This window comes from Equus quagga, chromosome 4 (assembly GCF_021613505.1).
Source record: "Equus quagga isolate Etosha38 chromosome 4, UCLA_HA_Equagga_1.0, whole genome shotgun sequence".
In the NCBI taxonomy this organism is placed as follows: Eukaryota; Metazoa; Chordata; class Mammalia; order Perissodactyla; family Equidae; genus Equus; species Equus quagga.
Window position 1 is genome coordinate 35,810,080 of NC_060270.1, and position 14,962 is coordinate 35,825,041.

The window sequence follows — 14,962 nt, forward strand, 5'->3', positions numbered from 1 at the left end:
TAAATGTCTGTGACACCTTCCTTCCATACCTTGCCTAGTTAGAATCAGTTACTCAAGCTTTCTTGTTCTTGTAGTTCAAATACAGCATTTTCTATACCTAACTCTGTTTCTCCCTCTTGCCCAAGAGTCCTTCAAGAGTATAATATTTTGTATCCACAGTTTTTAACACAGTGTCTGGCACTTTTTGGCTACTAAGTAACTGTTGAATGAGTCAATGAATGAATTCCTGTTTGCGAAGGTGCATAGACATTCCATCTTAAATACTGAGTTGACTAGTGTAAAGACAATATGGAGCTAACATGAATTGCCAAAACCAAACTCTAAATTATTGGTACCTAAGGTAAAACAGACACCTGGTATACCAGATGTCCTGATCCTGGATTCTAAGTTCTCAACAGTAATTGTTTTGTGTGCCTAGACATTGACTTACGCTCTGTTCTGTTTCATTTTAACTCCAGATTTAACAAATTTCCAAAGTATGTTCCAAAGAAAACCACCATGGACTGTTTATAGGTATTACACAAAAGAAGTCTCGTGGTCCGATAAGTTTGGGAAGCAAAGTTAAGAAGATTTCTTTACATCAGGACTTCCTGGTAGGCATTCTAGGAAGTTGAAAGAAAGATCAGTTAGGCAATGGTAGGGCAACAGAAGAGCAGTCAAGTCTTCCCTCAGTGGAAGACAAGAGTCATCCTAGCCTCTTTATGCCAGGGAAGATTCAGAATACAAATTAAAAAGCACAATGGTAAAAAGTATGCCAAGATCCTAGCCCCTTCCCTACATTTATCTCCTCTGTCCCACGTTTGTGTGAGCTGCTGCCCCCCCCCCCCCCCCCCCCCCCCCCCCCCACGCGGTTGAGATCAGCCTTCATTTACTTCTTTTCTAGAGCCAGGAAGCAAGGTAATGTGTGGGAAGTGATAGCTGCAAGGTAATGTGTGGGAAGTGATAACAACTTTAGAGTTAAAGCCATTCAACAGGAAAATCTGTTAAAAGACCAAGACATTGTAAAAGCTGAAACCCTTGAGTCTGTTAAGTCCCCTGCTTCTCAGAACATTTTGTTACCAGGGAATGTTTCAAGGAGGGAAAACATTGAAGTATCGCAGCACTATCATACCAAAGCCTGGTACAAAGAGCACCCTTTTATAAGACATCTGTCTCTCTGCCACAGGAGAAACTTCTAAAAAGTTCTGCTTCTCTTTTCTCCTCCTTTCTTCTACTCCAATATAACTTCCCCCGCCCTCCTCACCCCTAGACACACTCTATCCATTTCTCTCCTCCCTTCTCCTTCTCGTCCCCCTCCCCCTCCCCCTCTTTCTCTCGCCCCCTCCCCTCCTTCTCCTCCTCCTCCCACTCCTCTCCTTCTTATTCTTTTCTCCCTTGCTCTCTCTCTCTCATTCATAACCCACGTTGATTTCACAGACCGTTAAAATGGCACAGTAAGGTGAGACTACCAAGGGTGATTCAACACTCTTTGGTAAGAAGGAAACTAATTAAGTGACTAGAGGTTTAGACATTTGTTGTTTATTGGATCCAAACTCGTTAAGAGAGCCTGGAGCATTCTCCTAAACAAACTTTGCCCTTCCATGGCTTCTTGTTCCAAATCCAAATGAGATGGAGAGTTTAAGGAGACAATATCTTTTCACAGATGTGAAGAAAGGAGTGTCAGAGAAGGAGAATGGGAGTGTCGATAGATGTAGAGGGGAAAAGCTATGTCCCTGTCACAGAAAGACTAATGCAATTTGCGAATCTGACAGCTGACTCCATCAGCGGTCATCGGTAGGTTAGACTGTAGCAATGTTGACACACATTTGTGGTCAGCCCAATGGCTTGTTTAGCTGTCTTCATTAGAAATACATCCATCGAGAGCATGTTTTTTAAACAATAGTTAGTCTTCTAAACAAAAAAGTATAGACAAACCCAAATATCTCCTCGCCGATCTTAACTAACACTATTACCGTATACTAGGAGGCACCTTAGAACACAGAAGCCCTCTGATAAATAAACAAAAGCATTTACATAGACACAATTTTCTAATGTGTGGATATTAAAGGGTGTTAGTGATTAGCCACAACCCATGAGAAAAGTGCCTTTGCCTTAATAGGCAAAGGAATAGAAGCTTTTTAAAAATCTACCTTTTAATCTTGCTTCTGTTTTGAATAAATAAAAGTTGTGTTGTAAAAGTGAGTCTTGGGCCCAACCTCAAACCTTAATCCTGCCATTGCTTTCACAAGAAATGGGGCAGGCATGATCCAAGCCTTAGAACTCAAAACAAAAGGGACCTCTTCTAGGTGCTGAATCAGAAGCCACTGCTACTGTGGGAGGCCATCAATCCTATGTGATTCTGAGCCTGAGACTCATATTTTCTGCCCCTCTTTTAATACTGTGGACCCAGAATAATCTGGCATAGGTGAAATATTCTTTTCCTTGGCTCAGATGAGGCACCTGGTGTCCTGAAAGAGGTCACTGATTTCCCCAAGGATGTCCAAGGAGCTTGGCTCACCACTGGTTTACCACAAGCCAAATTTGAGGTTAATTAACTATCAGTCATCATCAGTGGGGCCAAGATGTTATTCAGACATTCAGAGAAGAGAAACTTGATCCAGCTATGAATAATAACCTTCATCAACATTCCTTCCTATCCTAATCCCAAACCAATGTGTCTTTAGCTGCACTGGGGGTTTGAAAATTATTTCAGAAATATTTGCTTCATCATTTATGTTATTCTGCATTTGAAGAGGTTTCTTGATTTGCGAACCTATTCATTGGATGCATATTAATGCTCTGGATCAAAACCTTATTTCACTAGAACTGGGTTTCTCTTCATGAGAAGGTACATTTATTGACCTTTGAGGAAATTCCCTACTTGGAATAAGAATGAAAATTCTGTCTGGTGGGAGATGAAGGGATGTTAACAGATCTGGGTTGGCCATCTAAGGACCAGACCTTCTGGCCAGAACCAGGCTCAGGAACAGAGAGATGTGTGTGCACTGCTTTTGCTTGTCTGTCTCTGCAGACCTCAGTGACCAGCTACTTGAAGTGGTGGGGCTCGAAGGAGCCATGGAGATGGGGCAGATCTACACTGGCCTGAAGAGTGCGGGCAAGAGGCTGGCCCAGTGCTCTTCTGTCACTATCAGGTATGCTTCCTCATTACCCAGCAGCCTCAGACTCTCCACACCTCCCTTAATATTCTTACAGACAACAACTAGGAAGCCATCTTTGGATTTCAGTGCAGGAAGAGGGGGATAGAAGCTTGACACCATTTATAAACAATGTCTTTGGAGATCGTTTCCCAAACTGGATATAATGCAGCCATCCAGGACATCAACTAGAGGGTCCACTGCAACCAGTTTGCTGTTCTCTTAGAATGAATTGGTGAAAGTCTCTAAGCAGGAGTACAAGATTATGAGGTGCAGAGGACTGGAGGTCCAACTCCTTGCCTTTTTTATCTTTACAAATCAGAATGTTAAATGTATACCAGAGGACACACTCTGACAAAACCCCAGTTCTCTGCTCTGTTCTGCTCTTTCTTGGATAGTGGCCTTAGAAATACTATTTCCTATATGCCTTTGTAGAGGTAAACCATCAACATCAGCAAACCTGTCCCAATTGACTAAGAAGATGATGATTTTTTAGGGGGTGGACCACACAGGTCAGCCACTAAAGGCTCCTGGAAGAGACGAAGTCGAATGTAGGGATCCTCTGGTCTTCTCCACCCGATTATTTCAGAAGTCTGTACTCCTTTCCTTTTTCAATTCAATTTCTACAGATCAAATCTATTAGTGTGCTTTAGGAATCTCCTAGAGGGGACCGCAACATGCAGGTTTCCCAAAGTTATTTGACCACAGAACGCTTTTCTCCCAGAACCTCTTGAGCAAGTGTCCTCAGAGCACATTCAGGGAAACACTGCTCTTGGCGCTGCTCTGCATCCCTCAGAAAGGTCCCCAGAGCTGGTTCCTTGATGTGTCTTGCTGAAGGTCTATCCCACCAACCCCTTTTCTTCGTTCCCTCTCTGTGTCTTCTCTGTCTCTTCTATTACTCCCCAAAGCTTTGCTCCTCCTTCTCTCTGGGCTGTTGTGCCGGGGCTTCTGTTTTTCCAGATTAATCTCTGTACTTCCTTTGCTGTGTATTCTCTGTGTCTCTAATGCTGAGTAGATCCAGTCTGTTAGCACATCCAAGTCATAACTTATATAGACCACAGAGAACATAACATCTTGATCCCAGAGGAATCGAAAAAGCCATGTATAAGGAGGAGGACTTTCTCTTCATATTCAGTAGACCTATTTCTAGATAGAAACAGAAGGGGTGAGCCAGGAGCCCCATCCTCCTGGGCATTTCCCAGATACTCTCCTAAGCCCCAAGAACCAAAATGCCACTCTCTCCTCTCAGTGTTTGTTTTATTATTAAGCTTATTGTTTTTATTATTAAATATCCTCAGGGTCAGTCACAGAATCATCAACATCAAACACAGCTTGCCTCCCTCATTTTATAATTTGAAAAACAGGGCAGATGCCAAACCCAGGTGAGGGCTTCCTGGCCAGTGGGTGGCAACTGTTCCCTGCTCACCCAGACCAGAGGCCTCCTACAAGGACCTGCCTTTTCTCCCAAAGGCGATGTAGTACAAATTCACAACTCTTCTACAGAAGGAAGTCAGAAGACCTCATTCCTTTCTTTTTTAGAATCTGTATGCCAGAGAAGCCTTATCCCAAGCAAGAAAACAACACTTTCTTCTCTCTTCTCTTACTCATGGGGACAGAATTCCTGAGGATCCCATTTCCCAGCTAAGCCAGGTCCACAGTCCATGCAACCATAGAGTGTACTGTTGTTCAAGAGATAAAAGAGGGGATGTTAGGGTGGAGGCAAGGCAAGACACACTCAGACCTGAGCTGTACCTTGTATAGATTGGAGACGTTACCTCATTGATGTGATGCAACCTCTCACTCAACAGAAAAACCAGGCCTTTTCCCATTTCATAATCCTTCCCATTTCATAGTGGAGTTTTTGGCATGATCCGCAGACCCTTTGGCTAATTGTTTGACTGAGGGTCTGCTCAGTGGTGTCATACTTGTTGGCCACTGTTTTCTAGACTTCTATGAACTTCACTGCTCACCCAGGGCAGCATTTCTCAAAGTAGAGTCTAAGGACCAAAGCAACAGAATCACCCATAGTGCTTATTAAAATGCAGTCCCATGGGCCTAGAAGCTACCAAGTCAGAATCCCTGAGATGGGCTCAGAAATCTGTTTTTAACAAGCCCCCTAGAAGAGTCTTAGAGAACCACTCCTAGGTAGGAAGATAGGTCTTCCCATTTCTGTTTCCCTGTTGGGGACAACTCTGATTCTCTGACTCCAAGAAGCTCACTGTGTTCTCTCGGTTCTGGGGGTTCCAGGACGAACAAGCTGCTGCCGATGCAAGTAGATGGAGAGCCCTGGATGCAGCCACCATGCACGGTGAGTTTTGCCAATCTTTGAGCTGAGGACAAGAAGCTTTACTTTTGGCTCCTTTTGGGCACTGACTTCATATGAAATCACTGAATCTTAGAGCTGCAGGGACTTTGGGAGATCATCTAGTGCAGCCTCTCTTCCATTTCGTTCATCCATCCATTCATTTACCTGCTAAGCTTTTATTGAATACCTGCCATGTGCCGGGCCCTGGGAGGCACCAGTTCCAAAACTGAATGACACATAGACCTGTCTTCAAAGAGCCCACAGTTCTAGTTGGAGAATTCTGAGACTTCATCTACAGTATCTTTGAGAGTCCCAGGGCTCTCAAGTGGCAGGGAACTTGCCACCCCAAGAGGAAGTGTTGTTCTGATGAACAAGCCTAATTGTTAGAAAGTGTTTCCTTATGTTGAAGCCAAATCTTCACACTTACCCCAGAACTTCCACCCAGTGGTGGTGACCCCCCCCCCGGAGTACCTGGGAGAGAATTGCCAGAGTGCACAGACACAATTCACCACAGATGTACCCACAGCCCTGAGGACCTACCTGAATACTCCACTGAAAGGGTAACCACACAAGTTATCTGTTTTGTTTATGGCATTATCACCCAGCACCAGCACTGTGCCTGGTTTGTAACAGCTACACAGTAATATTTGTTGAACAATGAGTAAAGGATGGAACCAATGAACAGACAAAAATAAAGGGAACATCTCCATGCCCTGACTCACCATAGCTATGTGAGCTCTCCATTTAGCACTGCTCCAGGAGACAGGCATCCTTCCTTCTCAGTTCCTTCTCAGAAACCCAGCTGAAAACTCTGGTGAAGAGACACCGCTGTCCTGGTGTTCAGGGCCCAGGGTACTCACTGGGATATTACATTAGCACTATCCCCGATACCATCATGAATGTGCAAATCTCAAAAGACAAAAGTAGTGTTTCTAAGCTTCCTCGCTCTGGTGGAATATTCAGATATCTCAATGGCCTGCTATTTTGAGCCCTTCAGAACATCAAGTTTTCTTCTGCTAAAGAAAGGTTTTCACACGATTTCTACTGGGCCTGAATTATAGGTGTATTTCTATAACTCTTTGTTCCATGTAACTTCTACAAATTATAAAACATGTCACTTCCACAAATATAAAACTTCTACAGATTATAAAATTATAATAAAAAATATAAACCTTCTACAAATTACAAAGATTATAAAACAAGTTACAGAGACAAAAACTCTAGAGATGGCATCTTCTATAAAGGGTATCAAAAGTAGAAATTTTTCTGCAAAGTCTTACCTCAATCTTCTGGCTTCTTTGAAAACTAAAAAAAAAAAGAGAAAACACACTATAGCAAAAACTAATAAAACCTTACCACCTTGTTAGAATGAGGAAGGATGGAAGAAATTTCCACCACTTCTTTCTTTTATTTTTTTTTTCAAAGATTGGCACCTGAGCTAACAACTGTTGTCAATCTTTTTTTATTCTTTTCTGCTTTTTCTCCCCAAATCCCCCCAGTATATAGTTGTATATTTTAGTTGTGAGTCCTTGTGGTTGTGGCATGTGGGACACCGCCTCAACGTGGCTTGATGAGCGGTGCCATGCCCGTGCCCAGGATCCGAACCAGTGAAACCCTGGGCCACTGAAGCAGAGCTCGCGAACTTAACCATTCGGCCACGGGGCTGGCCCCTACCACTTATTTCAGTGGAGCTGAACTGAGAAACATCTATCCAAGCTCCTCCTGTCTCCTAAAAAAAAGGACTGGAAGAAATCAAACCTTCTCTCCCTGGTTCAGTGATATCTGGAAACCAGATTGCCATTCCTCTGCATACAAGCCCTGGTTTTTGAAATAGCTGAATACTACTCCTGTCCCCACCCCCACCCTCTGTCCTGCCTCCCTTCAGAGATTACAAGTCACTATGACAAAATTTGCGATCCAATGATTTGATGGTATATGGTCCATGGAAACCGTATGGAAAGATGTCAGTCTGCTCGGGCCGCCATAACATAATACCACAGACTGGATGGCTTAAACAACAGAAATGTATTTTCTCATAGTTCTGGAGGCTGGAAGTCCAAGACCAAGGTGCTGGCAGGGTTGCTTTCTGGCAAGGCCTTTCTTCCTTACTTACAGACAGCCACCTTCTCACTACGTCTGCACATGGCTTTTCCTCTGTGCATGAGCACTCCTGGTTGCTCTTCTTAGAAGGACATCAGTCCAGTTGGACTAGGGCTCCATACTTACGACCTCACTTAACCTTAATTACTTCCATAAAGGCCCTATTTCCAGATGCAATCACATTGGGGGTTGGGGCTTCAACATATTAATTTGGGGGAAACACAATTCAGTCCACAACGGAAGGTCAAAGAAAGTCATTCTTAAACTTGCAAGAGTTGAAACAAAAGTACCCTGGTTGAAGCATTTTCCTAAGGGTGCACACCAACTCAGAAGTGATTCAGAATTAAAGACTTAATGACGGGACATCATAGCACAAAAGAAACTTTGGTTAAAATCGAAACCAGTTAAATTAGAAGGAAGTAAAACACAAATAGTTAAATATGGTTGACTAAATGCAAATGACGAAAATCACTCTTTGAATGAGAAGATATATAATGTAAACATTAATAACCTGGATCCCCAACCAAAGGTTATATTACCAAGGCTGAGAACATGTGGGAGACATTGCTGAAGGAATAGTAAAAATATGCTAAATATTTCATTGTTTCTCCTCACTTTGATAATTAAAAAATATAAATCGGAAGAAAATTTTAATAACTAGGTAATCACTGGTGAAACTAAAAACAAGGCACACACCTTTCAAATCTGGGAGAATTTAAAATTTGTTTAATGTAGCACAAGCCAGAAAGCAAATAAACAAACATGTAAAAAATTTTTGAAATAAGATGAAAGACGTTAAGAGTAAGATTGATAATAATGACAAAAAACATAAATGTGTTAAAATCTCCTATAAAAGAACAGTACTCTCATGTTGGATTAAAAATTAAAATCCAGTGACATGTTTCTTGTAAGAGATACACCTAAAACAAAGGTGTGTAAATAAACAGGTGTATATGTAAACAGGTGTTTAAAACAAAAGGACATATGTATCTTTTAGTTTATTCTTTATCAAGCATAGAGAAATTAAAAGTAAGAAATGATATTGTTAACTATATTAATTTTAGGCAAATTAACCTTCCAACATGCCAAAGCATAAAGTGGAATAAAGAAGGTCATTTTTTATTTGGTAAAAAGTACACTCAGAGCCAGCCTTAATGGCCTAGCAGTTAAAGTTCCGTGCTCTCCGCTTCAGTGGCTGGGGTTCATTTCTTGGTCGTGGAACCACACCACTCGTCTGTCAGTAGCCATGCTGTGGCAGTGGCTCATATAGAAGAACTGGAAGGACTTACATCTAGAGTATACAACTATGTATTGGGGCTTGGGGGAGGGAAAGAAAAAGAGAGGAAGATTGGCAACAGATGTTAGCCCAGGAAGAATCTTCCCCAGCAAAAAAAAAAAAAAGTACGCACAATTATGAGGTGTAATAGTCATAAAATTTTAGTATCTAATAACAGAATCACAATATGTACCATGAGAAACAGCATCAATACATATTCTGAGAAAAAAATAGATATATAAGAAGTTGACAAAAAGACAACTATTGAGAGGCTTTAAAATATTTGTTTCAGGGGCTGGCCCTGGTAGCATAGTGGTTCAGTTTGGCACCCTCTGCTTCAGTGGTCCTGGTTCTTGGACTTGGATCCTGGGTGCGGACCTAGACCACTTGTCAAGCCATGCTGTGGCGTGACCCATATACAAAATAGAGGAAAATTGGCACAGATGTTAGCTCAGGGCTAATCTTCCTCAAGGAAAAAGAGGAAGATTGGCAGCGGATGTTAACTCAGGGCCAATCTTCCTCATCAAAAGAAAATAATATGGGGCCGGCCCAGTGGTGCAGCAGTTAAGTGCACACGTTCTGCTTTGGCAGCCTGGGGTTCGCCAGTTCAGATCCCAGGTGTGGACATGGAAGTCTTATCCAGTGTAGTATCTCTGAAGCAGAAAAGAAATATAACTATTTGCAAAAGAGTCAAAACTATCATTATTTGCAGATAATGTGATTATGTACATAGAAAGCTAATATAACCAACTGAAAAAATCTCATAGATTAAATTACTTCGGTGAAGCCCTACAGAAAGATAAACAGGCAAAAGCTAATAGCTTTTCTATATACCAGCAATGACCAATCAGAAGAATATAATACAAAAAAGTTAAAATATCACAATAGCGACAAACAAAAACTAAATCCTAAACTGAATGGTGAAAAATAGGTGAAGTCTGTAAGACTTAACCGATATAAAAAAAAGAAGACTTGAATTTAGAAACATCCATATTTCTAAATAGGGATCCCAAAAGAAATCCCAATGTAATTGTTTTTTTAACTCGACAAAACACTTCAATAGCTAAGGCATTTTATGGAAGAACTATGAGGAAAGACTTCCCACAGATATTAAAATAATTATAAAGCCACAATAATTGGCAGAATATTGGATAGATAAATCAATTGTACAAAAGAGAGCCCTAAGAAACCCTAGTACACATAAAAACTAATGAAGAAAAAAGAAAGATCATAAACTAATTTGAAAGGAATGGACTGTTTAACATATGGTATCCTGGAAGCTGCCTGTTTGGGAAAATGTCGTTATATACCAACCTCTCACCTCAAACTACACTCCAAAAACAAAAACAAAAAAACTCCAATTCAATTAAATAATTGTTACTAGTAGGGGGAAAAATAAATGACTATAATCACACTGTGAGCATGGGCTTTCTAAGGAAAAAGTGACATATTTGACTATTAACACATTTTAAATGCTACAAGTCAAGAATCAATATAAATATTTGAAAGGCTAAGGACAAGATGTTTGCAGTAGTGATCTCAAAGAGCAGGTTAATTCGCATAACGTATACAGAGCTGTTAGAAACCAGCAAGAGAAAATACTAACAATGCAGTAGTACACAGACAATTCAAGGAAGAAATGCCATGGACTAATAAAGCTGTGAAATAATATTTAATATCACAAGTTAAGAAAAAAGTAGGGGGGAGAATTTCAAATTAATATAGTGATAAGTCCATGCCACGTTTCACTTATCAAATTAGCACACTTTGTTTTTCTTTTTAAGATAACATTCATTGCTGTCAAGTGTGTGGTGAGGCCAGCACTCCCAGTGATGCAAGAGCATAAACTGGTACAGCTGTTCTGGAAAGCATTTGGAGCCATGTATCAAGAAGAACCTTACAAATATTAATATACATTGATCCAGTTCATTTTCTTTGACCCTTAAAATTTTGTTCATTGTACTTCTAAAAATTTATTTTAAGTAAAATACAGATTATCAGTAATACAGACAGAGATTGATGTATAAAAATGTCAATTTCTATATTATTGATAATAGAAAAAAGTGGGGAAAAAAGCTCAACATTTAGGGAAAAGGTTAAATAAGGTATGTGTAATTCATCAAATGGAATAATTTTCAGCTATTGAAAATCATATTTAATTACATCAGAAATGCTTATAAAATAATGTTAAATGAAAACAGGAGATTAAGAAGGTGATTTCAATTTTATTAAAAACATATAAGCATAGAAACAAACTGAAAAAATGTATACCAAAAAGTTACCAACAGTTACCTCTAGGTAATTTTTAAATTTTTCCATATTTCCTAAATTCTCAAAAATGAACATATATTTGTTTATACATATAAATATATGTATATAAAGTATATATTATTAAGAAAACTTGCCTTGTGCTTGCAGTACTGTAAGATGACCTCTTATGCTTCACCGCCACAGTTAGGTGGTATAATTTGAGCCTTAAAATTGAGAATCTTCTTCTCCCAGAGTAAGATAAGAGTAGGATCTCAAAGTTGAAAGGGATTCTAGTTATCTAGTGATTCCCAAACCTGAGTATGGATCCAAATAACCTGGAGGACTTTTAAAACACAGATTGCTGGGTTTCTGATTCAGTAGGTCCGGATGCCTGAGTATTTGCATTTCTGACATGCTTCCAGGAGATGCTATGCTGCTGGTCTAGGGACCACACTTGGAGAACCAATAATCTAGTCAAACTTCCCAATTTATCAATAAATCCCACATTTCTCCTCTACCCCTAGCAAAACCCGATTGTCCAGCTACATTTGAAAGCCTCTGATGGCAGGAAACACTCTCATGAAGCAGAGCATCCTAAAACCTTGGAGAACCCAGAAATAGCTAAGACCTGAAGGACAGCACAAGCCCCCTCCCTTCTCCCCTAGCTCACTTTAAGCAGGACTATTTCCTTAACTTTTTAAAATATCGCAGAGACTGCTTGAGACTTTTCAGGTTTGTCCCTTTCTGTTTATCTCCAGCTGAAATTAGGGCGGACTCAGCACTTCCCGAATGATTTGGGAAGGGTCCACACTTAGTTATCGGCCATTTTGCTGAGCATAATCTGAATCATTTGCCCTGAGAGGATAATGTTCAGGAAGGAGTCCCTCAGTTTATTGCTTCTCTTAAAGTAATAAAAATGTGTTGGTTTTTGGGAAAGGGCTCCCCAAAACAAAGTCAACCCTTAGCACTAGTGAAATTTTACAATATACTCCATTTTAAAGGAGAAATTATATGCTGCGGTACTTTTGTGAATTTTGAGCTATCACACAACCATCTACTGTATCAATTCTCTCCGTAATAGAGCAGAAAACTAAGAACATGGGGCTACTGTCCTTAGTGCTTGTCATATGTTGTAAATGTCATGAAAAGTTTCTAAGAAAACCATAGAGACTTTAGTTAATTGCCTGAAATACCCAATTACCAGAGAAGTTTGGGTTCTAACCACAGAAATGTAAGATGCTCTCTTTCCATCATGGGTAGAATAGGCAAGTTTAGCCACATCCAACTACCTCCTAAAATGGAATTTTAACTATTTAACCCACTAACCCTTCCTAATTTGGGGACAAGGGAATAAGAGAGTGACACCTCTTTGACTCAAAATGGGAGTATGATCTCATGCTTCTTGCCTTCAGTGTATGTCCATACAGTGAGCTCTCAGTTATTGTAGTACTAGAATCCACAAACCACATCAGAATCTCATGTTACCCAGGAGTTCCAAACTTCTACCCCATCAAGACCTATGTCAAAACTGCTGAAAAACCAAATGGGAGGGATTTGAGTTTCACTTCCTCCTCTTTGCCCTGGAAGGGCTAACAAGCAAATAAATTGCTCAGCTATAGGGAGAAAAAGGAGAAGCAAGGGTCTTCTATCGTCTAAAAAAATAGGCTCCATCAGCGGGAAATGTAGGCAGCACACCAGCTGCCGCTCTCTGCCCCAAGCACAGCCATCTCCACTGCCGGGACATTCTCTCTTTCTTCTTGGTTGGACTAATCACTCAATACTTCCACAGCATGTGCTCTGAATGGGCGCTGTGCTGGCCCAGAGAATACCAGGGTGAGTAAGATGAAGTTCTTCCCCTCAGGGGGCTCACATGCGTGGGGGTGAGAGCAGGCTTACCCCAAAGAAATGTGCCACAAATCACTGTCATTAGATAGTGCTAAGTTACACGCCACAGGTAAGTGCTGTCAGAGTCCCCAGTCTATGCCTCACTTCCGTGAGTTCCAGAACAAACATAATACCCATGATAAGGCATGTAACACAAAATGGTGTTTGATGGGTTCTTGGTTTGCTCCTCTGGTTTACTCCACAAAACAGAAAGACTTATTCTCCTTCTAGATCTCTGGGCTGGTAGAAGCCAAAATAGAGTCATTTCCAGCTTCCTTACCCAGGTTATGCTAATTCTCCACAATGTCTTTTGGTCCCATCTTTTTCCTTCCATATCTTGGGGCCTTATAAATTTAGACCTGGTTTGCATTAGTACCCTCTTAACCAGACTTTCCACCACCCCAGCTCACCCTGACAACAGCTGTTGAATAATTTCCCTCAAACTCTTTTTTTTCATCATGTTATTCTCCAGCATAAAAAGCTATCATGGTTCCCCATTACCTCTCATTAAACCCAATCTCTGCCGCCTCCCCTTTGAGCCCTAGGCCAGCTGCCCCACCCATAACCCTGACCTCATTTCTCATCCTTTGCCCCAAACTCAACTAGCTCATACGTGGCCCCTCTACCCAGTGCCTTCCCTCTCTTTTCACCAACACTTTTCCTGCCATTCCTTTCAAATCTTAAAATTCCTCCTCAATTGCTCCTTTCAGATTCTTCTCGTTCCTTACCTAACCTCTTCTTGACACCACTCAATTTATCCTACATTAATTTTAAACTTTTGATGGGTCTCTCTCTCCAAGATTTCTTCTCTTATTCTCTGTGGTCACACTGTCAGTTCCAATAAAGTGGTAAAAACCATGAAAATGGGCTCATAGATTCTGTTTCTTTTGACAGACATCTTTCTCTTCCTCCAATGTAAGATAGCAATTATTTAACTGTTACATTCCATTTTACAATGGGCCTTCATTGACTGTCTATCATTTGATCTTCACAACCACTTTGTGAGAAAAATAGGACAAATGTTATTATCTTCATTTGGAAGTTAAGCAAGCATTGGTTTTGCAGGTTAAATGATTTGTCCAAAGGTTCACAGCAAAGAAGTGGGAGTTCTAGGACCCAACCCCAGGTCTTTGAATCCTAAGTGCCACCCCCAGGAAGATGGTGTTGGAACACCATCTTCCTACTCTGAACATATGGCATACTTGATAAATGCCAATGGACTGATAATGCAGATTATTAACTTGGCAGTGTCACCGTGCCACATTCAAATAGGGATTAAACATCTTTAAGTCAATTGGAAGTGAAAGACACTGGTGAATTCTCATTTTTGCCTTTCTTCCTAACCTGATCCCCAAAGCATAGCTTCAAGTTTGCATGAGAAAATACTCATACAACCTAAATTCAAAAAATGCATATGCTTTTAAAGGAAAGTTGAGTCTTTCCTGGAAAGCTAAGAAAAGAGGAAACACCTAAGAGACTCACTTTCAAACTCTCCACATGATGTTGCTTGGGTCAGAGATCAGACTGAAGCTTCTAGGTCAACTTCGAGTTACTGGTTGACATCTCTGCACTGCCTCAGCAAGAATGGCTAGGAGCAGTGGAGGCTGGGAATCTGAAGAACTGGGCTCTAGCTGTTCTGCCCTTCTCTGTGTGACCTTAGGGTAATCTAAGACTCAGCAGAGCCTTGGGCCTCTGTTCCTTTATCATACAGAGGGGTTGAATGAGATGGTCCCTGAGGTCTCCTCTGGCTGTGACATTCTGAGAGTCTATGAATAGCAAGGACACAAGACAGGTGCGAGCTGATCACCACGTGGGAAGCTCACACCTGTCTCTCCCCAGTGTTTCCGCCCCTCACTTCCAGAAGTGCCAAACTCTAGGCCCATTCAGGGTCCAGTTGCCAATTTTGAAGCTGTTCAAGGACAGTCGTCCTTCTGCATGGGGCTTTTTCCAACCCGAAGCTGGCCTTCCTTCCTCTCTCTGCAACTCATTCTCCCATAGGCTACTGGGGTTTGC

The 14,962-nt window shown here is 41.1% G+C and overlaps 1 protein-coding gene across 3 annotated transcripts in view; it reads left to right on the forward strand.

Moving 5' to 3' along the window:
- The window catches only part of DGKG (diacylglycerol kinase gamma), a 189,248-nt gene that overhangs the window by 171,880 nt on the left and 2,406 nt on the right, over positions 1–14,962 (forward strand). For all 3 annotated transcript variants that reach the window (XM_046658675.1, XM_046658673.1, XM_046658674.1), the window contains 2 exons: positions 3,011–3,131; positions 5,382–5,442. In XM_046658675.1, the coding sequence (XP_046514631.1) occupies positions 3,011–3,131; positions 5,382–5,442 (182 nt within the window). The remainder of the gene's footprint in view (positions 1–3,010; positions 3,132–5,381; positions 5,443–14,962) is intronic.